Below are 23932 nucleotides of genomic sequence, written 5' to 3' on the forward strand. Positions count from 1 at the left end.
CATACTGCATACAGAACAAGCACTCTACTGCCTGTGCCATGAGGGTCCATACCGCTGAACAGTTACTGTAGTAGGTACACAGCCGTAGTGGCCCTTGATTGCAACAGCGACCCTGATGTGCGGTTATGGACTGTCTGCCATACAGTTTCAGACCTCTTGACATAGGCCGTTGTACACTTACACAGTAATACAATCTCATAACGTACTTTTGACAGAACTGTGGGCCCATCTTTGATATGAGGGTTGATTGTTCTACGAGCACTGTTACGTTAGCTAGCTAAATAGTTAGCTAGCTACCGTTAGCTCGACTGCAACGTTTAGCTAGCTACTAATGTAGTTGAAGAGGGACATATATGAAGCTGGCTGTAACCAGCCTGAACAGAAACAGATGGCTAACTAGTTAATAAGATAATGTCTTAATTATTTGTTACATATTTTCACCTGAGATTTTTGTTTAGCCTCCTCTGACTCCGCCATGTTTTTGTTGCGCGCTGTTCTTCTCGGGGGTGTTTCCTTTGGCTTTGCAGCTAACGCTAGCTAGCTAGGATGCACTGTTTCACAATGTTATTGTTAGAGACAGTGCCAAAGCGACTTCACACTGTGCATGAGGTAGATTATTATTTGCAGGATGTGTATGAAATAATTTTCATGGAGGGGGCATTCTAATCGGTGTTATTAACCGCTAGCTAGCTTTTCAATGGGAAATTGCATGCACATCGAACTCTCCCTTTCTGCTGGTATGGCTGTACCGTAAAGCGCCATAGATGCGCGCATTCTCTGTTTATGGTCTGGTAATTTGATTCAATAACGCAATACATTAAAATGTAACCAATCAGTAGATAAACATCGTACATATTATTTGATTCGTACTCCTTTCTATGGCTAGATAGCCAATGTGGACACCTTATTTAGTTTTCCAAGCTAAAATCGCGCATATATGGATTAGTCCTGTACCCTACTAGGTAGTTTAGCATTGACGTTGCAGATCGAAATTAAGTGTAGATTGATAGGTAATATTACAGATAAAACAAGAAGACAGATTTTCACACCGGATATACAAACCTGAAGCATCCGGTTGGAACGTCCACTCTCCAAATATGGTGAAGAGAGGAAGCCAAGTGGCTGGCAGTAATATAGCGAGACGGAACTGGGCCGACATTCTGCTAATTTTCTAATCGAAGAAAACCCCGATCTCAATACAGTTTTCTGTTCACAAAACTAAAATATGTTACGAATATGGTGCATTAAGCTACGTAGACGTGACGTTGTTCACAGGGAGTACAAGGGTGAATTTACTTATTACACACGCGCACTTCACAGAGAAGGCGTTCCCTAACGAAAATATGCAAATAATGCTATAACTCACCAATAGGATCTCGATAGTTCGTGCCCACCTCTTTGCTTGTTCTGCCCACTATGCTTCATTTTATACCATTGAAAACGACACAGATGAACTATCTTGGGTTAGTTATTGTTCTAGCGAAATCGTTTATTCCCAGCTGCAACGCTCAACGTTTCTCATAGGTCAAATAGTCAACTAAACGTCAACAGGAAGCAGGAAAGGAGACTCGACATTGTTGTTGATTTGTTCTAGCTATCGTCAGCGAACTGGAGATCAATCGTTTGTACAGAGAGGAGGGTACAGATAATTTAGCAAGCAAAAGTCATTCACAAGTTACAACATGGCCATGACGGCGGTGCGGTCAGGGGGAGCGGGAGGACCAGCCTCTTTGTCTCGGTTCCGCGGTGCACTGGTTGCTGCGGTGCTGGGAGACTGCGTTGGTGGAGAATTTGAAGGTGCAGAGGAGGTGCCCATGGACCGTGTATTGCAGCATTTGAACGGATTGGAGGATGAGAGTCGCGGCGATGGTGAGACAAGATTGATCACTACTAATATTGAAAAACAATAGACTAATGTGTCTACAGTACAAATACTCACATTTATCACCATGCATCTACCTCAGCCCCCCTCTCCGCTTAATCCTAATCCCTATAAAATATGTGGATTGCTCAATGCAACATTAACCTATATTTAATGGGAAATGGCTTCACATTTATAGCAGTCTTCTGTGAATGTGCCTCTAAGCCTAATATCAGACACCCTCCACCACACTACTATATCGTCATCATCATCATCGTGTGTGTGTGTGTGTGTGTGTGTGTGTGTGTGTGTGTGTGTGTGTGTGTGTGTGTGTGTGTGTCCGTGTCCGTGTCCGTGTCCAGGTATTCTGCAGTACAGTGATGACACTGCCATGACGCGCTGTGTTGTCCAGTCTCTGCTGACCAGGGCAGGGTTCGATGAGCAAGACATGGCACGCAGGTAAAGTCGACAGTTAGGGGTCTGTTTGTGTATTACAGTTTCAGTAGTATTAAGTATCTATAAAGTGTAAATATTTTGTTGGGGTGCTTTTTCTCTGCAGGTTTGCAAAGGAATACAGCCATTCTCCAGGGCGGGGGTACGGGGCAGGTGTGATCCAGGTGTTGAGGAAGCTTGCATCTCCACACCTTAATGATGTCTTTCAGCCGGCTCGGGCTCAGTTCAGTGGCCACGGCTCCTTTGGGAATGGTGGTGCGATGAGAGCTGCACCTTTTGCGCTGGCTTTCAGTAACCCAGTTGACATTAGGAGGGTTAGTGATAGAATGTGTGGTGGGGGCGAGTGGCTACAATGGCTACCATTACTGGCTGTCCTTGCTGGTTACATCCTCCTCAGATAGAAAACCAGCTAGAAACTCAACAGATTTTCTGTTTGAGGAGGATATAAGGCTACTGTCACCCTAACAACCATTCCAATTTGACTGTCTTCATTTTGCTGGGCACTGCCATACTTAAATCCTCTCTCTCTTTCTCTGCTCTCGCTCTCTCTGTATCTCCTTTTTCTCTCCCTCTCTGCTCCCAGTACTCCAGGCTTGGTGCGATGCTGACCCACTCCTGTTCTCTGGGTTACAATGGAGCAGTGCTCCAGGCCCTCGCGGTCCACATTTCTTTACAGGGGGGTTTGGAACTGCCACATAGGCCTACGTTTATCAACAAACTCATCTCAGAGATGGAGGAGGTGGAAGCAGAAGATGCTGCTCGCAGTGACTCAAGAGTGTAAGTACTTAAACAGATAGTAAAAAAGCATCAACTTTTATTTACCAAGTGCAAAGGATACAACCAGTGAAAACAGTACAGTGAAATTCTTACCTTGAGAGCTCTTTCCCAACAATGCAGTGATCGTAGTAGTAATAATAATATTGGGACAGTGACACATTTGTTGTTGTTTTGGTTCTGTACTCCAGCACTTTGGATTTGAACTGATATGATGACTGAGGTTAAAGTGCAGACTGTCAGCTTCAGTGTATTTTCATCCTTATTGGGTGTACCGTTTTAGAAATTACACCTCTTTTTGTACAAAGTCCCCCCCATTTTAGGGGACCAACAGTATTGGGACAAATTCACTTACACTAACGTTCAAAAGTTTGAGGTCACTTAGAAATGTCCTTGTTTTTTAAAGAAAGCACATTTTTTTTGGTCCATTAAAATAACATCAAATTGATCAGAAATACAGTGTAGACATTGTTAATATTGTAAATGACAATTGTATTGGAAACGGCGGATTTTTAATGGAATATCTACACTGGCGTACAGAGGCCCATTATCAGCAATCATCACTCCTGTGTTCCAATGGCACGTTGTGTTAGCTAATCCAAGTTTATCATTTTAAAAGGCTAATTGGACATTAGCAAACCCTTTTGCAATTATGTTAGCACAGCTGAAAACTGTTGTTCTGATTAAAAAGCTTCATTAAATAGCATCCGCAAAACACCAGTCTCAACGTCAACTGTGAAGAGGCGACTCCGGGATGCTGGCCTTCTAGGCAGAGTTCCTCTGTCCAGTGTCTGTGCTCTTTTGCCCATCTTAATCTTTTCTTTTTATTGGCCAGTCTGAGATATGGCTTTTTCTTTGCAACTCTACTTAGATGGCCAGCATCCCGGAGTCACCTCTTCACTGTTGACGTTGAGACTGGTGTTTTGCGGGTACTATTTAATGAAGCTGCCAGTTGAGGACTTGTGAGGCGTCTGTTTCTCAAACTAGACACACTAATGTACTTGTCCTCTTACTCAGTTGTGCACCGAGGCCTCCCACTTCTCTTTCTTTTCTGGTTAGAGCCAGTTTGCGCTGTTCTGTGAAGGGAGTAGTACACAGCGTTGTACGAGATCTTTAGTTTCTTGGCAATTTCTTGCCTTCATTTCTCAGAAGAAGAATAGACTGACGAGTTTCAGAAGAAAGTTCTTTGTTTGCGGCCATTTGAAGCCTGTAATCGAATCCACAAATGCTGATGATCCAGATACTCAATTTGTCTATAAGGAAGGACAGTTTTATTGCTTCTTTAATCAGGACAACAGTTTTGAGCTGTGCTAACGTAATTGCAAAAGGGTTTTCTAATGATCAATTGGCCTTTTAAAATGATACACTTGGATTAGCTAACACAACGCGCCATTGGAACACAGGAGTGATGGTCGCTGATAATGGGCCTATGTACAGTTGAAGTCGGAAGTTTACATACACCTTATCCAAATACATTTAAACTCAGTTTCACAGTTCCTGACATTTAATCCTCGTAAAAATTCCCTGTCTTATGTCAGTTAGGATCACCACTTTATTTTAAGAATGTGATGTCAGAATAATAGTAGAGAGTGATTTATTTCAGCTTTTATTTATTTTTATCACATTCCCAGTGGGTCAGAAGTTTACATACACTCAATTAGTATTTAGTAGCATTGCCTTTAAATTGTTTAACTTGGGTCAAATGTTTTGTGTAGCCTTCCACCATCTTCCCACAATAAGTTGGGTGAATTTTGACCCATTCCTCCTGACAGAGCTGGTGTAACTGAGTCAGGTTTGTAGGCCTCCTTGCTCGCACACGCTTTTTCAGTTCTGCCCACAAATGTTCCATAGGATTGAGGTCAGGGCTTTGTGATGGCCACTCCAATAACTCGACTTTGTTGTCCTTAAGTCATTTTGCCACAACTTTGGAAGTATGCTTGGGGTCATTGTCCATTTGGAAGACCCATGGCGACCAAGCTTTAACTTCCTGACTGATGTCTTGAGATGTTGCTTCAATATATCCACATTTTCCTTCCTCGTGATGCCATCTATTTTGTGAAATGCATCAGTCCCTCCTGCAGCAAAGCACTCACACAACATTATGCTGCCACCCCTGTGCTTTACGGTTGGGACCGTGTTCTTTGGCTTGCAAGCCTCTCCCTTTTTCCTCCAAACATAACGATGGTCATTATGGCCGAACAGTTCTATTTTTGTTTCATCAGACCAGAGGACATTTCTCCAAAAAGTACGATCTTTGTCCCCATGTGCAGTTGCAAACCGTACTCTGGCTTTTTTATGGTGGTTTTGGAGCAGTGGCTTCTTCCTTGCTGAGCGGCCTTTCAGGTTATGTCGATATAGTACTCGTTTTACTGTGGATATAGATACTTTTGTACCTGTTTCCTCCAGCATCTTCACAAGGTCCTTTGCTGTTGTTCTGGGATTGATTTGCACTTTTTGCACCAAAGTACGTTCATCTCTAGGAGACAGAACACGTCTCCTTCCTGAACGGCATGACGGTTGCGTGGCCCCATGTTGTTTATACTTGCGTACTATTGTTTGTACAGATGAACGTGGTACCTTCAGGTGTTTGGAAATTGCTCCCAAGAATGAACCAGACTGAAGTCTTGCCTGATTTCTTTTGATTTTCCCATGATGTCAAGCAGAGGCACTGAGTTTGAAGGTAGGCCTTCAAATACATCCACAGGTACACCTCCAATTGACTCATGATGTCAATTAGCCTATCAGAAGCTTCTAAAGCCATGACATCATTTTCTGGAAATTTCCAAGCTGTTTAAAGGCACAGTCAACTTAGTGTATGTCAACTTCTGACCCACTGGAATTGTGATACAGTGAATTATAAGTGAAATAATCTGTCTGTAAACAATTGTTGGAAAAATTATTTGTGTCATGCACAAAGTAGATGTCCTAACCGACTTGCCAAAACTATAGTTTGTTAACAAGACATTTGTGGAATGGTTGGAAAACGAGTTTTAATGACTCCAACCTAAGTGTATGTAAACTTCTGACTTCAACTGTAGATATTCCATTAAAAATCTGCCGTTTCCAGCTACAATAGTCATTTACAACATTAACATTGTCTATACTGTATTTCTGATCTATTTTATTTTACTGGACAAAAAATGTGCTTTTCTTTCAAAAACAAGGACATTTCTAAGTGACCCCGAACTTTTGAACGGTGGTGTATATGTGTATTAAAGTAGTCAAAAGTTTAGTGTTTGGTCCCATATTTATAGCACGAAATGACTACATCGAGCTTGTTATTCTACAAATTTGTTGCATGCATTTGCTGTTTGTTTTGGTTGTGTTTCAGATTATTTTGTGCCCAATAGAAATTGTAAATAAGGCATTGTGTCATTTTGGAGTCTCTTATTGTAAATAAGAATACAATGTGTTTCAAAACACATTTACATTTACATTTTAGTCATTTAGCAGACGCTCTTATCCAGAGCGACTTACACTTCTACATTAATGAGGATGCTACCATGATTACGGATAGTCCTGAATTAATTGTGAATAATGATGAGTGATAAAGTTGTAGACGCACAAATATCATACCCCCAAGACGTGTTAACCTCTTACCATTACAATAACGGGAGGTTAGCATTTTTTTGGGGGTATGATATTTACACCTTATTCAATGCGCAGTAGACTGGTGTGGTTGAGGTGGGTTTATACATAAAACATGACTGGTAGTAAGATATAAATGTAAACAGGGCTGAAAAGTGACTGGTAGCGGGGAATATACACTAGTGGTCAGAAGTTTTAGAACACCTACTCATTTAAGGGTTATTCTTTATTTGTACTATTTCTACATTGTAGAATAATAGTGAAGACATACAACTATTAAATAACACATGGAATCATGTAGTAACCATTTTATGTTTTTAACAAATCAAAATATATTCAAATAGCCACCCTTTGCCTTGATGACAGCTTTGCACACTCTTGACATTCTCTCAACCAGCTTCTCCTGGAATTTTTTCCAACAGTCTTGAAGGAGTTCCCACATAGCTGAGCACTTGTTGGCTGCTTTTCCTTCACTCTGCGTTCCGACTCATCCTAAATCTTCTCAATGTGGTTGAGGTCGGGAGATTGTGGAGGCCAGGTCATCTGATGCGGCACTCCATCAGTCTCCTTCTTGGTCAAATAGCCCTTATACAGCCTGGAGGTGTGTTTTGGGTCATTGTCATGTTGAAAAAGAAATGATAGTCCCACTAAAGGCAAACCAGATGGGATGGCGTATCAGTGCAGAATGCTGTGGTAGCCATGCTGGTTAAGTGTGCCTTGAATTGTAAATAATTAAGATAGTGTCAACAGCAAAGCACCATAACACCTCCTCCTCAATGCTTCACGGTGGGAAATACAAATGCGGAGGTCATCCGTTCACCCACACCTCGTCGCAAAAAAAATAAAATCTCCAATTTGGACTCCAGACCAAAGGACACATTTCCACCGGTCTAATGTCCATTGCTCGTGTTTCTTGGCCCAAGCAAGTCTCTTCTTATTGGTGCCCTTTAGTAGTGGTTTCTTTGCAGCAATTAGAACATGACAACCTGATTCACACAGTCTCCTCTGAACAGTTGATGTGTCTGTTACTTGAATTCCGTGAAGCATTTATTTGGGCTGCAATCTGAGGTGCAGTTAACTCTAATGAACTTATCCTCTGCAGCAGAGGTAACGCTGGGTCTTCCATTCCTGTGGCGGTCATCATTTCAAAGTTCTTGAAATTTCCACATTGACTGACCTTCATGTCTAAAAGTAATGATGGACTGTTATTTTTCTTTGCTTATTTGAGCTGTTCTTGCCATAATAGGGATTCGGTCTTTTAGCAAATAGGGCTATCTTCTGTATACCAACCCTACCTTGTCTCAGCACAACTGTCTCAGCACAATGTAGAAAATAATAAAAATAAAGAAAAACCCTGGAATGAGTATGTGTGTCCAAACTTTTGACTGGTACTGTACTTGTAAACATGAGTAATAGTGTGCAATTAGAGAATGATGCCGTGATGTGTGTTTTTGTCCTATATTTTTAATCCCAGCCCCCATCCCCGCAGGAGGCCTTTTGGTTGGCCGTCATTGTAAATAAGAATTTGTTCTTAACTGACTTGCCTAGTTAAGGTAAAAAATAAATAAATGGGCTGTTTCCACGCCAGGATTGCCCAAAAATAATTTTGGTATCTCAGATTGTTGGCAAATCTCACATAGAAACTTAATTGGGAGGAAAGATGTTTGACATGCTTTTTACATTTGTATCACAGACTATTTTTGAGAATGTCATGATGAAAGTGGCAATTCTTTTTTTACATTCATTTATTCAACAATTCAATTTTTTATTAATACCCGATATATTATTTATTTTTTTTGGCTTATTTTTAGACGTTGTTTGGAACAATAAACCAACATGTGAAATTTCCAGAGTGGACTCTGAGCTATCCTGGCGTGGAATCGCCCAATGACGAATTCTAACATAAGGGTATGCCTTTTCTAGGGTGCTTGAAGAAATAACTGTTGCGCGGAGGAGAGTTTTTGGTTCTCAACTTTTCTTTCATCTTGTTCTGTTTTGTATCTCCAGCTTCAGCGAGTCAGAGTTCCCATTCTGTGATCGACTGCACAGAGTCAAGGACCTGATGGAAAGGAACAACAGTGTCAGCATTGAAGAGGTCATATCTGAGTTAGGTCAGTATTGACTTATGGGGTAAATACAATCTACATTCAATGGTGGCATTATCCCTCTAGGATTTTGTTATTCTCTACTAGTCTTGGAATATAATTTACTAGTTTATCACTTATCACTAGCTAGTATGATAGACTAGCAATTTTTGTTCACTCTAAATATGTACTTCTTTCTGTGTTTGTACTCAGGCAATGGCATTGCAGCCCTGCATTCTGTCCCTACTGCCATCTTCTGTGTGCTGCACTGCCTGGAACCCCGGGAGGGTCTGCCTGAGCGCTATGGTGGCCTGGAGAGGACAATGGCGTACAGTCTGGCCTTGGGGGGAGACACAGACACCATTGCCTGCATGGCGGGGGCCATTGCAGGGGCACACTATGGAATCGATGCTATCCCCCAAATCTGGCAGCGGTGTTGTGAAGGGGCAGAGGATGCTGATATAAATGCTGAGCGCCTACACACTCTGTACCACCAGGCACCGGCTGAGGGAGACTCTGGGACCGACAGTCAGCCACACACAGCAGCACATGACCCCCCCAACCAATAAATGACTTTGACAGAGATAAACATACATTGATAGCTATTTCATACATCATCTTATTCTGTGGTCCTCCTTCTGTCATCTGTTGAACAAATTAGTCTGTCATGAAAACCCCCATTATGGATTTAACATGAGTTACTGTATGTCATCTTTTTGATGGAGAAAAGTATTTAATAAACAGTTTTTAATGTCAGAAGCTTTATGATGTATTTGTGTGTGTGTGTGTGTGTGTGTGTGTGTGTGTGTGTGTGTGTGTGTGTGTGTGTGTGTGTGTGTGTGTGTGTGTGTGTTACTGAGAATGTACTGGGAGGTGCAAGACACTGAAATCCCTTGTAATTCAACACTCTGAGGTAGGTGGCGGTATTTTCACGGGCGCTGACAGTCTGTCACAGACCCAGAAGAAGAAATATGCGAAAGTTGACTTTGGAAGAAATGTGTGCTTCAGAAAGCACAAGAGTACTTCAATAAACTAACTTCCCTTGAATAGTATAAACCATGGATATACAATAACAATGGAAGGTAAGGCAATAACTACAGTCTTGTGTTAGCGAATTCAATGGTGATTGATTGGACCACTACTGAGCTAGCTAGCTACCACTAGCTCTGGTCTAGCTTCGAATGATGCCCTGGACCAGAGGTAGCAAGCTACTAGGTCTGGGCGATATGGAGAAAATATATCACGGCATGACGTTATTTTATGTTTTTGAATAATAAAAGTAAAATCAAGTTGTATTTGTCACATACACATGGTTAGCAGATGTTAATGCGAGTGTAGCGAAGTGCTTGTGCTTCTGGTTCCGACAGTGCACTAAAATCTAACAAGTAATCTAACAGTTCCCCAACAACTACTTAATACACATCTAAAGGGTGAATGAGAATATGTACATATAAATATATGGATGAGCGATGGCCGAGCGGCATAGGCAAGGTGCAATATATGGTATAAAATACAGTATATACATATGAGTAATGTTAGATATGTAAACATTATTAAAGTGGCATTATTTAAAGTGCCATTGTTTTAAAGTGACTTGTGATCCATTTGTTTAAAGTGGCCAGTGATTTGGGTCTCCATGTAGGCAGCAGCCTCTCTGAGTTAGTGATTGCTGTTAAGCAGTCTGATGGCCTTGAGATCGACTGAAGAACAGCTTCTCTCGGTCCCAGCTTTGATGCACCTGTCCTGACCTCGCCTTCTGGATGGTAGCAGTGTGAACAGGCAGAGGCTCAGGTGGTTGTTGTCCTTGATGATCTTTTTGGCCTTCCTGTGACATCGTGTGCTGTAGGTGTCATGGAGGGAAGGTAGTTTGCCCCCGGTGATGCATTGTGCAGACCGCACCACCCTCTGGAGAGCCTTGCGGTTGAGGGCGGAGCAGTTGTCGTACCAGGCTGTGATACAGCCCGACAGGATGCTTTCGATTGTGGATCTATAAAAGTTTGTCAGGATTTTGGGTGACAAGCCAAATTTCATCAGCCTCCTGAGTTTGAAGAGGCGCTGTTGCGCCTTCTTCACCACACTGTCTGTGTGGGTGGACCATTTCAGTTTGTCTGTGATGTGTACGCCGAAGGAACTTAAAACTTTCCACTTTCTCCACTGCTGTCACTTCGATGTGGATAGGGGGGTGCTCCCTCTGCTGTTTCCTGAAGTCCACAGTCATCTCCTTTGTTTTGTTTACGTTGAGTGAGAGGTTGTTTTCCTGACACCACACACCCTCACCTTCTCCCTGTAGGTTGTCTCGTCGTTGTTGGTAATCAAGCCCACTACTATTGTATCGCCTGCAAACTTTATGATTGAGTTGGAGGTGTGCATGGCCACGCAGTCGTGAGTGAACAGGGAGTACAGGAGGGGGCTGAGCACGCCCCGGTGTTGAGGGTCAGCGAGGTGGAGATTTTGTTTCCTACTTTCACCACCTGGAGGCGGCCCGTCGAAGTCCAGGACCCAATTGCACAGGCAGGCCCAGGGTCTCCAGCTTGATGATGAGCTTGGAGGGTACTATGGTGTTGAATGCCGAGCTGTAATCAATGAACAGCATTCTTACATAGGTATTCCTCTTGTCCAGATGGGATTGGGCAGTGTGATGGCGATTGCATCGTCTGTGGACCTGGTAGGGCGGTATTCAAACTGAAGTGGGTCTAGGGTGGCCAGTAAGGTGGAGGTGATATGATCCTTGACTAGTCTCTCAATGCACTTCATGATGACAGAAGTGAGTGCTACGGGGTGGTAGTCATTTAGTTCAGTTATCTTTGCCTTCTTGGGTACAGGAACAATGTTGGCCATCTTAAAGTATGTGGGGACAGCAGACTGGGATAGGGAGCGATTGAATATGTCCGTGAACACACCAGCCAGCTGGTCTGTGCATGCTCTGAGGATGCGGCTAGGGATGCCGTCTGGGCCAGCAGCCTAGCGAGGGTTAACACTTTTAAATGTTTTACTCATGTCGGCCACAGAAAAGTTATTGTTTGCGGTCCGCGACGGTGGCACAGTATTATCCTCAAAGTGGGAAAAGAAGGTGTTTAGTTTGTCTGGAAGCGTGATGTCGGTGTCCGTGACATGGCTGGTTTTCTTTTTGTAGTCCGTGATTTCCTGTAGCCCCTGCCACATTCGTCTCGTGTCTGAGCCATTGAATTGTGACTCCACTTTGTCCCTGTACTGGCTTTTCACTAGTTTGATTGTCTTGCAGTGGGAATAACTACACTGTTTAAATTCAGCCATATTCCCAGACCTCTTTCCATCAGTTTTGCCGCGAATGCCGCCATCCATCCACGGTTTCTGGTTGGTGTAGGTTTTAATACAATAAATGCAGCCTCAGGATATATGGTTTCCAGTGAAGTTCCGTCAAGTGGTCTGCTTGAGGGGGTATATACACAGCTGTGACGATAACTGACGAGAATTCTCTTGGGAGATAATATGGCCGGCATTTGATTGTAAGGAATTCTAGGTCAGGTGAGCAGAAGGACTTGAGTTCCTGTATGTTATGATTACACCATGGGTCATTAATCATGAAGCATACACCCCCTCTTCCCAGAGAGGTGTTTATCTCTGTCGGCGCGATGCATGGGGAAGCCCGGTGGCTGAACCGATTCCGACAACGTATCCCGAGAGAGCCATGTTTCTGTGAAACAGAGAATGTTGCAATCTCTGATGTTTCTCTGGAAGGCAACCCTTGCTCTAATTTCGTCTACCTTGTTGTCAAGAGACTGGTCATTGGCGAGTAGTATACTCGAAAACGGTGGGCGATGTGCACGTCTATGGAGCTTGACCAGGCCGCTACGTCTGCCCCTTCTGCGGCGCCGTTGTCTTGGGTCTGCTTCTGGGATTAGATCCATTGTCCTGGGTGCTGGTCCAAACAGAGGATCCGCTTCGGGAAAGTCGTATTCCTGGTTGGTAAATTGACGTCCGTCTTATATCCAATAGTTCTTCCTGGCTGTATGTAATAAGACTTTTAAGATTTGCTGGGCTAACAATGTAAGAAAAAATACATTAAAAAAAGAAATACTGCGTAGTTTCCTAAGGACTTGAAGCGAGACGGCAATCTTGTTAAATTTGCTCAGTAGTACGTGACCCTAGGGTGGCAACACCTATATTCCAAGGGATTTCAATGGGTCGTTCTCCATTCTGATTCTTTTATACTGTTCAATTTAACTTAAAATAAAAATAGTTTTCAGCATTTTCATACATTTTTGCATTTCCTGCACTCATTTGAGATAATTTCCATACTGCCACATAGGGCTGCACGATATGGGCAAATCATCTAGGCCTTATTTTTAACCAAATGTTACAACTGCAATTTGACTAGTGATTGAGATTAAAACACTTGTGTGAACTGTTGGAATCATGGAAATATGATTATTCTAATTCTATAGTTAGAATATAAATGTTGACACTTTGAATACAGTGTTGTTTGACATGACAAGGAATTAAAATGCCAGGGAGGAGTTATTGTGACAGGGTAGGAACCAAAGTGTTGTGTTTCCTTGGGGACCCTATAATCGTTGGCTACATTGAAGGTTTTATCTTAGCTACTTAATGCTGTTGTACAAACATCATGCTGATTTAGGTCTACACCATCACTGGTATTATCAGGCTGTATAGCTAATTATGTGTCCTCTGATTCAGTACATTTATTAGCTTGTTAGCCAGCTAACTAGTGATTAGCATTAGCGGCTAACAAGATTTAGGCCCAATTTGCGAAGAAAAGACAAACAAGCTGTTTGCTGATGTAAAAACACAAACTAATATTAATGATATAACGCTAGTGGATTTATATTAAGAAGCAAAGTGGAAACATCATCGTTGTCATCAACATTGTTGCATATGCTGCATTGACCATGCAGACTCAATGCAAGTGTCTCGTGGTCGAGGAACAACAAATGCTCTCATTGGGTGGCGGGGAGAGATGACTCAGGTAGCTAAGTAAACTATACAAATGGACGTTACACCCGACAGGTGTGGCGTATCAAGAAGCTGATTAAACAGCATGATCATTACACAGGTGCACCTTGTGCTGGGGACAATGAAAGGCCACTCTAAAATCAAATCAAACATTATTTGTCACATGCGCCGAGTACAACAAGTGTAGACCTTACCGTGAAATGCATACTTACAAGCCCTTAACCAACAGTGCAGTTCAAGAAGAACGAAATAAACTCATGTAAAAAATATTACAAAGTAACACAATAAAATAACAACATTGAGGCTATATACAGGGGGTACCGGTACCGAGTCAATGTACAGGTTAGTCGAGGTAATTTGTACATGTAGGTTGGGGTAAAGTGAATATGCATAGATAATAAACAGCGAGTAGCAGCAGTGTACAAAACAAATGGAGGGGGTGAGGTTAATGTAAATAGTCTGGTGGCCATTCGTTTAATTGTTCAGCAGTCTTATGGTTTGGGGGTAGAAGCTGTTAAGGAACCTGGACTTGGCGCTCCGGTTCCGCTTGCCCTGCGGTAGCAGAGAAAACAGTCTATGACTTGGGTGACTGGAGTCTCTGACAATTTTTTTGTGTGCAGTTTTGTCACACAACACCACGTCTCAAGTTTTTAGGGATCGTGCAATTGACATGCAGACTGCAGGAATGTCCACCAGAGCTGTTGCCAGAGAATTGAATATTAATTTCTCTACTCTAAGCTGCCTCCAACGTCGTTTTAGAGTATTTGGCAGTAAGTCCAACCGGCCTCACAACCGCAGACCACTTGTAACCACGCCAGCCCAGGACCTTCACATCCGCCTTCTTTACCTGCGGGATCTTCTTAGACCAGCCACTCGGACAGCTGATAAAACTGAGGATTATTTCTGTCTGTAATAAATCCCTTTTGTGGGGAAAAACTCATTCTGATTGGCTGGGCCTGGGCCCTCCAAGGCCCACCCATGGTTGTGCTCCTGCCCAGTCATGTGAAATCTATAGATTAGGGCCTTAATACATTTATTTAAATTGACGGATTTCCTTATATGAACTGTAACTCTGTAAATCATTGAAATTGTTTCACGTTGCGTTTATATTTTTGTTAAATATGAAATATATGGCTCTGGCTACATCCTTAGAATCATAATGGTAGTTAGTAAGAAGCCTTCTTGTGTCAGCTGGTGAATCACTTGCTATGTTTTATTTCATCTTCTATCAATGCAATACAAATTAATCTAATATACTCATCTACCCATTACTTGGTTGTCAGTAAATTACCTCTTCCCATATCTTTGGCCACACCAAAGACACTAGCAGGCAGGCACACTCTCTTAGGCCACACATAGAAGTGTTTCTGTCTTTTCCCCAGTAGACCTAAAAGGATCAGAGACGACCACTCCTGGCAGAAAGTCCCAGTCTGCAGTGACTGGCAGTGCAAGGAAAGTGAAGGACAACGCAGCAGACTGGCACAATCTGATTCTGAAATGGGACCGACTGAATGATGAAGGATCCACCATGGCAAATAAGATAGTGAATTTAGGATTCAATAAAAGGTAAGTCAATCCATGTTCTGCAATGTGTGGTTTCTACCAATGAGGCTGTTGTAAGATTTGTAGTAGGATAATAATACATGTATAAATCCATGGATTATTAGACAGAATTTGGAGGAAAGTCATGCCAATGTGAGAGACCTCTTAAAGTGCACCCCTCCTTATCCCTTTATTAAAATCAGTTCACAGAAAGAGATGCAAGTCATGATGGAGGGTCAGGACACCTCTGCCAGCTCTAATTCAGAGAATGCATTTGAAAACAGTAGAGAACTAGAAGAGGAGTGTGACAAGTTGCTACGTGTCGTGGACAAAATGGTGAGTCGATTATTTGTGCCATTATTGAACAGAACCAAAGATTGTGGAAGAATCTGCCAAATCTTGATTGAGGATTGTTCCACCTTCTCTTTTTCTCTCTGGAAACACCAACAATTGTAGCCTGGTTCCAGATCTGTTTGTACTGTCTTGCAAACTCAATGGTCATTGTCACAACACAAACATATCTGGGACCAGGCTACAATTGTGCTGTCGGTGTCATTACTGACAATTGTTTTTATTTCCATCAGACTCGTATTGTATCAAAAATGGAGAAGTTAGTTTCCTCTGAGAAGGGGATCATCGATCTGGAGACGTTCCAGTATGGAACAGGAGGAAGACAAACTCCTTTGTTTCAGACCTGGCCTACGTCACAGTTCGGTGAGACTATTAATCAGTTTTAGATGCCCTATGCTTTGAAAATACACATTGAACCGGTTTTCCAGACTACACCAAGTTCTAGACTAAAAAACACTTTCAATGGAGATTCTCAATTGCGTTTTAGTTCTATGCTAGGCTTAATTTGTATCTGGCCCTTGAGGTGTTTTTAGTATGGACCATTTTTGTTTTATGAAATGTCTCTTTTCATTGCAGCAGACGTCTCCTCCGAGCTCTATGAAGCCTACAAGCAAGAACTGACTCTGAAACGGGCTATTCTTCAGGAACTAGCTCACACAACTAACCCAGACCTTTCAATGGTGTACCTCTCCTGCTGGCTGTATCAGCCGTACACAGATGACAGGGCAAAGTTACTGTTAGAGGGTCTTCTTTTAGAGACGGGGCATAGGCCAATTTAACAAACTTCAGTTGGAACATTCTATACTGTTTATGGACTTGTATGGCTACTGTACTAACAAGTCCATAAATAGATTACAACTACTTTATGGCCATTACAAAGGAACTCATGCACAGCAATGCTGCTGGTTTCAACATGAAATAATATAATGATTTGGTTCTCGCATCCTTTATTAGGAAAATTAGTTCAACTGTACAGCATATGAAATGGTTGTACTGCAACAATGAGTCACAAATGAAACATGGAAATTAATAACCACAATTTCTCAACTTTTGATTTTATTTGCGTTCATTTCCAATGGTATTATAAACCTATTTTTGGAAAATGTTACACCCAAATATATAAAAAGTAATAAAATAGTGCAACTTTTTTTTGTACTGCTTTGATATTTATCTACATATAAACATATCACAAACTAAGCACTTGTTAAAGGATGAAAACACCACATCGAAAAGAACGTTTACAAATTTACAAAGAATACCAGGAATACACTTAAAATCCACCAGATGGAAAAGAGAGATGTGTGCTTGGTGTTGAGGTGGCCGGGTGTGGAGGAACAAAACATCATCACTGCTGTGGTTTCCCCTCAGCCTCAATACCAAGCAGAGCGTGGACTGCTTCCAGAGGGACTCCTTCAGGGGCGCGGATGTGCATAGTGGTGCCGTCAGGCCCGTTGACGATGACGATGCGCTCCGAGGCCAATTCGCCCTCCTGGCCCTCTGCTAGGTGCATGGTCAGCCCCTCAGTCTGGATGTAGATCTCCTGGACGTCCTGGCAGCCCTGGGCCTCCTGAACCACCACCTGGCCTAGTCCGCTGGAGGTGGAGGCAGCCTGGGTCAGGCCACTCTGCTGGACTGGGGTAGGGTTGGACTGCTGCGGCTGAGTACTCCTGGGCTGCTGATCAACTGCGACTGGGTCTGTGGCCAAGGCCTTCTCTAGCTCCTTCATTTGATCCGCTATGTCACTGGAGCTCAGGACCTCGGTGGGTTCTGTACCAGACACACCCTGATCTGTCTCCATGGCCTCCTCTCCTCCTACTGAGTCAATGGTCTCTGTCATGCTGTTGGATAAGTGATCCTGGATCAGTTCCATGGGTGTTATGTTCGTCTCAGGGTTAGATGAGACGACCTGTGGTGTGATGGTAGCAGTCTGAGTGACTTGAGGGCCCACGGGGCTCTTGGTGGCCACCTCAGTATCTGGTGATATGTACTTCATGCTTGTTGTTGCGGTGTTCTCTACTTTGGCCTCACTTGATTCTGAGAGGATACAGGGAAAAGAAAGCAGAAGATAATGACAAGTGATCTGCTTTGGACATATAGCAAATATTCATCCACAAATTGATAGTAGCATCAGGTAAAAAAGTACAACATACCTTTTGTGGAAGTCTCAATGCCGTTCTGATGGATCTGAACACCAGCCTGGTTTTCCATTTTAAATCTCTTTGTTGGAGGTAACATTTTAGAATTCTAGGTAGAGAAAGACTTACATCAATCTAACAATTACTCAAATCTGAGCATCTCATAACAATTCATTATTATGAAAAAAATCCATAATAATGCCATAATTCCATAAGTGTGTGTGGTCTAAATTAAATGGTGCTCTCCTTACCTCCATGTAGTGGACATTCTTGGTTGCCATGTTGGTGACATTCTGCTGAGTTGTAGGGTTCAGAACTTTGAACTTGTTCACCTCATCGAAGATGCCAAGAGATTTGGCAACCTAAGTGACAGGATGTACAGTATGAACATTTTACTCTCCACATTTTGATTCCAAGATGGAATAACAATTTAGTAATTTAGCAGATGCTCATATCCAGAGTGACTTACAATTAGTGCATTCATCTTAAGATAGCTGGGTGAGACAACCACATATCACAGTCGTAGGCAAGTACATTTTCCCTCAAAGTAGTTATCAGCAAACTCAGTGCTAGTAGGAAAATATTATGTATTCATTTTTACCTCTACATTGTGGACCTCCAAGGCCATGTGGACACCCTGAGGGTTACTGATGTAGTCTTGGGCCATCTTCTTCACCTGACTGTGGAGCTTCTCAAACTCCCGGTACACATCTGAAAACTGGGTTTTGGGTTGCCGCCCCTTCTCCACCTTAGGTTAAATGGGATACACTTATTCAGTAAACTTAAACAGAACATCTTATTCTTTATTTGACTGTTGCTAAAAATATGACAAAGATCCACCATTTGTCCAGAGGTAATTAGCTTCCATATCAAGCCTAAAATGTGATCCAATTTTCCCACTATATCACCATGCATTCAAACATTGTGTAGCAAAAACCATGTATTGCGTAACTTTTTTTATTGCACTGTTTTTCAGGTGGTGACCGTACCTTCATCAGGAGGAACTCCCAGACAGTCATGACCTTTGCCAAACGAGGGAGCACAGTCTCCATAAGTTCTTCATTGTCACATTCGTGTGTCACCTAAACAGGGGACAAGTGATGTAGTAAAGTACTAGTATATTCACATTCCTATCCTTTGTCATTAGCACCATTGGTAGGTATGATTTTCAGATGTGATACTCACAGCATCGCTGCGTGTTGCATTCTTAGAACAAAATGCTTTTGAGCACATTTATTATGGTAGTAACGTTTTCTAATCCTGACGCCTAATTTGATGTACCTCTTTGAGCCATGCTTTCCTACTCTGGGTCTGCTGCTCCACGCTGGCTGCTCCCCCTCCTAGCTTTGGAGGTCGGCCCAGTCTCACCGCTGGGTGTGCTTTGGTAGGTGGTCTGCCTCGTCCTCTGGGCCTCCCTGGTCCCCGAGCCTGTACCACAGCCTGCCTGGTAGAAGCTGCTACTTCTTGGGTTGCTGTGGTATCTGCCTGTGGAGGTACAACAGAATCAGTAAAACACTATGGATCGGTTTCCCAGAAACAGATTAAGCCTAGTCCTGAACTAAAGCTATTTCAAGAGATTTTCCATTGTGCATGATTTGTATTTTTAGAACAGGACTAGGCTTAGTCTGTGTCCAAGAAACTGGCACTATAACAGACAGACATAACCATATTAGCTTTAGGCTAAATTAGCTATGGGTTGTAAACATACCAATGGTAATTTTCTGTCAACATTGGTTGAGACGGTAACTTTGTAGGGTCTTACTTTTTGTTGAGTGGTTGACATTGCAGCAGCTGTTTTCTCTGTGGCCTCACTTTTCTCAGGACCTGATGTATTTTTAACACTGCTTGCATTACTTTCTTCAGTCGGCTTCTTATGTTCGGCCCCAGTGTCTGCGCTTTTACCAGGGCTGTCTGTTTTAGAGGTCCCTTCAGGAAGTGACTTCAGTTCACCGTGGGAGGGGTTCAGCCTGTAGTGTCTGGACAGACCTCCATGGCCTATGTAAGCTTTATCGCACGTTTCACATTGAAAAGCCTTCCGCTTGTGACTGTAAATCATAGATGCTGCTCCCTTTTTACCATCCTCACCATCTTCATCTTCCTCCACACTGATTTCAGAGTAGTCGTCAGAATCTGACTGATGGCTCTCGGCCAAGTCCTCTGTCTTGATGAATTTATAGTCCTTCACCTTGTACTTGGGCGGTCTGGACACCCTCCCGGAACGCGTTTTGATTTTTGGTGCCTTTTTCATTCTGGTTTTGACCCTTTTGACTTTTTCCACTGTGGGGACAGAGACAGACATGGCAGGTTTAACTGCTGTGACTGTTGTGCCATTGACCGGGGCCTTACCTGAAGGCTGCTGGACAGGGGTCTGAACAGGTATAGGAAGTTTGTGCACAACGGGAACCAGGCTCCCAACCACAGGCGTTGAGCTCTGCAGTAGCAGCTGAATAGGAGGGTCTCCAGGGTTCTGCTGTAGGAAGTACTGTTGCTGTCCCACTATGGGTGTGATGTGGATGATCTGGGGGCTGTTGCTCACACTGCCGTTTGTAGACACTTTGACTTGCTGGCCTTGACTGGCCACAGCCAAGTTCTTCTGTTGAGGGATTGAAATGGTAGCCTGTGTAGGTCCTTTCCCCTCCTGCTTTCCAGAGGGTATCTGGACTTGGATTCTGATGGTTTCCTGCTGGTAAAATATAAACAATATTAATGTCAGTGGCGGTCATAATTGCCAGACAGTAGATTTCATGCAGCTGATTAAAGTGCAATGATCGAATATTAGCTTTTTTTTCTCCTTAAAAACAGAATTTGACAATTAAGCATACTACTTATCAGTGAAAGTCACAAGCAATAATTTGGACTACAAGCTAAATTATAACAGAATACATGAACAAATACCAAAAGTTGTTACCTTTTTCTGAACCAGGCGTGTACCATTGTGGGACTGAAGTGCCACATGTTTCGCAACATTTTTCAGCTTCTGTGATGCATTCTGCATAGTGACCAGTGGCTGTGGGCTTGCTACTGCAATCTCAGAAGCTGCTACAGTCGTGAACAAGCCAGTTGTGGGATCCAGTGTGGTCACAACCTGCTCTGATCCCTTGGGTGTCTGGGCCATGAATTGCTGAGATTTGGTAACTTGCTCTATCACTTGTTGCAGTTCGTTGGGAGCCAGTGCTGTACTGGGAATAGTATACTGTATCTGTGACGAAGTAGTAGGGACTGTTTTGATGCCTTGATTTTGTTCAAACAGACGAGCAGCCTCATTCTCAGTTACTGTGATAAGCTGCTGTTTAGCCAACTGCTCCACTAGCTGTTGCTGCTCCTCTTCAGTCAGACCTGATCCCTCAACAAAACTACCATCTGGTTGCACATAAATGATGGTGGTCCCAGGTGCAAGAGCATTTACAAAGTCAGCACTGACTGTAGAATACTCTGCTCCCGTTGCAATACCTGGGGTCTCAACAATAGAAGATTATGTTCTGTTCAGGTTGTTGTTCATGGTCTTCAGTTTGGCTGACAACCTCCTGCGAGTCCTTTGCAACGAATGTCTCCTCTTTTGTGCAGTTTTGCAGGAAATCTGTCAAGCCCTGGGCTTCGGTGATCTCAGGTGCATTTGCTTCAATGCATTTCTCGCCGACTTGCTTCTGGTTTACTGGCAATTCAGAAACACATGGAACTTGAGACACTGTAACATGATCTGCCCCTGTTGTTGTACTTGACATATTGCTCTCGTTGTCGGCCATTTTGATTGTTGTAGCTAGCTAGCTAGATGTTCATGTGCAATCCTGAACCAATCGATAGGTTAGGTAACTTGAATTTCGATAAATTTTTACAGACCAATACGTTTGTAAAAATATTTATCTACAAAGGTTACTGCAATGGTCCCAATTTTTTGTTGTTGCAATATTGTGAAACGGTGCAATCATTAAACGCTACAGAAGGAAACAGTTCACGTCGTGAGCTAAGAGACTGCTAGCTGAAGCTATTATATTTTTCTCTAGCGTTGATATGCCGTTTCCGGATCCGTTCTTCGTATTCTATATCATTATAGCGGTCCGCAAACAAATGTTAGAGGTGCATGCCACCGCCTACTGTCCTGGAGTGTGTAGTTAATCACAGTTCACAGACTGAATAAAGAAACCAGTAATTAAGATAAATTAAACCCTCTTATGTAATACGGTACTACTAAGAAAATAAAAAACAGCCCTACTAACTTATAACAACCTATCCCCAAAATCCCGTTCAACACCCTGATCCCCATCCAACCTCAATAACCCTACACTTCAATATTTCTCTCTCTTCCACATACCGGTACTTACAACAATACATCAACAAATGCTTTACTGTTTCATAAATTATACACTCTGTACACAAACCATTTGCATGCTTGCCAACCAGATATAATGCCGATTTTAATTTACAAAGTCCTAGACTCAACTGAGCAAACACCACCTCTTCCTTCTTAATTTGACCCTTGAATCTTGGTCCACCAACCGTTCTTTGGAGGGCATATAAATGCCGGCCCTTGGGCTCTGAGTCCCACATCTTCTGCCACACATCTCTACCCAGTGGAGCACAAATATCAATTATATCTAGTTTTAAAGCCCTTTTGGCTACCTGGTCTACTATTTCACTCCCAAGTGGGCTGGGACCCAGCAGAATCGCACTACTACTCCCAGTCTCTTGATTCTCCATAATAACATTAATGCCTTCAATAGCAGGTCACTCCTATTAGATTTTCCGGATGATAAACTGTTCAGTACAGACAGGGAATCTGACCATTCTACATTTCTGACTGGTGGAGCGGAGCGTCCTCCACCCACTGGAGCACCTACTATTGCCAAATGTTCAACTTAATATACTGACAGTTAATCTGTTAGTTTCAACATATCTCTACATCAAATTCAGGGATGTAACCACCTGCTCCTGTACGACCCAATTATGTACAGTACCAGTCAAAAGTTTGGACACACCTACTCATCCCATGGTTTTTCTTTATTTTTACTATTTTCTACATTGTAGACTAATAGTGAAGACATCAAAACTATGACATAACACATATCAAATCATGTAGTAACCAATAAAGTGTTAAACCAATCAAAATATATTTTATATTTGAGATTCTTCAGTTGCCACCCTTTGCCTCGATGACAGCTTTGCACACTCTTTGCATTCTCTCAACCAGCTTCATGAGGTAGTCACCTGGAATGCATTTCAGTTAGCAGGTGTGCCTTGTTAAAAGTTAATTTGTGGTAAAAGACCAAGTCCATATTATGGAACGAACAGCTCAAATAAGCATAGAGAAATTACAGTCCATCATTACTTTAAGACATGAAGCTCAGTCAATCCGGAAAATGTCAAGAACTTTGAAAGTTTCTTCAAGTGCAGTCGCAAAAACCATCAAGCACAATGATGAAACTAGCTCTCATGAGGACCGCCACAGTAAAGGAAGAACCAGAGTTACCTCTGCTGCAGAGGATAAGTTAGTTAGAGTTACCAGCCTCAAGCTCTGGATCCAACAAATATTTGCTTTGTCTATCATATTGAAATGCCAATACACATAGCTGGATGCTGCAGGTCACTGCACTGGGATTACTGTATGTGTCCATGAATACACAAATGTTGGTCCTAATATCAAGGTGCCTATTTAGTTTGACACACAACAGAGAAAAATAAACAGTATTGAATAGTGACAATACATTTTCTTATGAGAATAAACTTCTCATCTGGCACAGTAGAGGCAGCCATGCATAATTGTATTCCCGCGAGACTAGGAAGTCGTAGAGTTGTTGACAACATAGCTCTTGACGTTCTCGAATAGTAAATCATAGAAGGTTGCGATAGCAATGTCGTCGGCTCTATCTTTTATACATGAGTTTAGCGTAACGTACGTGCCATCTATATGATAACAGGATATAGGGACGTAATATAATGTAAGTCTGTGTAAACACTTGTGTTTTATATTTGTAGTTAGTTAACGATAGCTAGGCTAGTCAACATTATCTAGTTAGCTCATGTCTCAAAGTGAAATGTCAAAATTGCTGATAAACATCTCTTGGCCTGGCTGTGCTCATTCTAAGCTCGTTAGCTATCCAATATTTTCGGTTGCAGGCTAATTCAATTTTGACCTGCCCAAGTAATGTCACTAGCTGGTAGTTTCAGTTGATGTGGATTGTTGCTAGTTAGGCTAA

At 42.5% G+C, this 23932-nt stretch overlaps 5 protein-coding genes across 12 annotated transcripts in view; 3 read left to right on the forward strand and 2 right to left on the reverse strand.

Annotated features, from left to right (window-relative positions):
* si:ch211-266o15.1 (zinc finger MYM-type protein 4) overlaps window positions 1–995 on the reverse strand; it is a 31944-nt gene extending 30949 nt beyond the window's left edge. For 3 of the 5 annotated variants that reach the window (XM_014211153.2, XM_014211152.2, XM_014211151.2), the window contains exon 1: window positions 442–993. In XM_014211153.2, coding sequence (XP_014066628.2) covers window positions 442–477 — 36 coding nt within the window. In that variant the 5' untranslated portion in view covers window positions 478–993. Of the gene's footprint in view, window positions 1–441 lie in introns of all 5 variants that reach the window. The other 2 variants (XM_014211154.2, XM_014211155.2) reach the window with 2 other exon arrangements.
* Window positions 996–1598: 603 nt separating this feature from the next.
* Window positions 1599–9515, forward strand: adprs (ADP-ribosylserine hydrolase). The gene is made up of 6 exons (NM_001141536.1): window positions 1599–1869; window positions 2224–2320; window positions 2421–2628; window positions 2898–3091; window positions 8684–8787; window positions 8974–9515. The coding sequence occupies exons 1-6, from the start codon at window positions 1683–1685 to the stop codon at window positions 9327–9329; spliced, it is 1146 nt and encodes a 381-aa protein (NP_001135008.1). The 5' UTR covers window positions 1599–1682; the 3' UTR covers window positions 9330–9515.
* A 171-nt stretch (window positions 9516–9686) lies between these two features.
* cinp (cyclin dependent kinase 2 interacting protein) lies at window positions 9687–16754 on the forward strand. 3 transcript variants are annotated; one of them, XM_014211049.2, is made up of 5 exons: window positions 9687–9842; window positions 15096–15279; window positions 15459–15591; window positions 15840–15969; window positions 16186–16754. In XM_014211049.2, exons 1-5 carry the CDS (start codon window positions 9836–9838, stop codon window positions 16383–16385), a joined length of 654 nt encoding a protein of 217 aa, XP_014066524.1. In that variant the 5' UTR covers window positions 9687–9835; the 3' UTR covers window positions 16386–16754.
* On the reverse strand, window positions 16633–21856 carry znf839 (zinc finger protein 839). 2 transcript variants are annotated; one of them, XM_014211157.2, is made up of 8 exons: window positions 20650–21856; window positions 19504–20421; window positions 19023–19226; window positions 18731–18823; window positions 18343–18489; window positions 17993–18103; window positions 17757–17850; window positions 16633–17640 (listed from the first exon to the last, which is right to left on the reverse strand). In XM_014211157.2, the coding sequence occupies exons 1-8, from the start codon at window positions 20854–20856 to the stop codon at window positions 16952–16954; spliced, it is 2463 nt and encodes an 820-aa protein (XP_014066632.2). In that variant the 5' UTR covers window positions 20857–21856; the 3' UTR covers window positions 16633–16951. The 2 variants fall into 2 exon arrangements, with proteins under 2 accessions (XP_014066632.2, XP_014066631.2); XM_014211156.2 differs by having other exon boundaries at window positions 19504–20424; window positions 20650–21850.
* Window positions 21857–23492: 1636 nt separating this feature from the next.
* The window catches only part of LOC106611195 (tectonin beta-propeller repeat-containing protein 2), a 37335-nt gene continuing 36895 nt past the window's right edge, over window positions 23493–23932 (forward strand). The window contains exon 1 of the mRNA XM_014211158.2: window positions 23493–23674. The gene's annotated coding sequence lies outside the window, so the exon portion shown is untranslated. The remainder of the gene's footprint in view (window positions 23675–23932) is intronic.

The sequence above is a fragment of the Salmo salar genome, chromosome ssa09 (genome assembly GCF_905237065.1).
Source record: "Salmo salar chromosome ssa09, Ssal_v3.1, whole genome shotgun sequence".
Classification (NCBI taxonomy): Eukaryota; Metazoa; Chordata; class Actinopteri; order Salmoniformes; family Salmonidae; genus Salmo; species Salmo salar.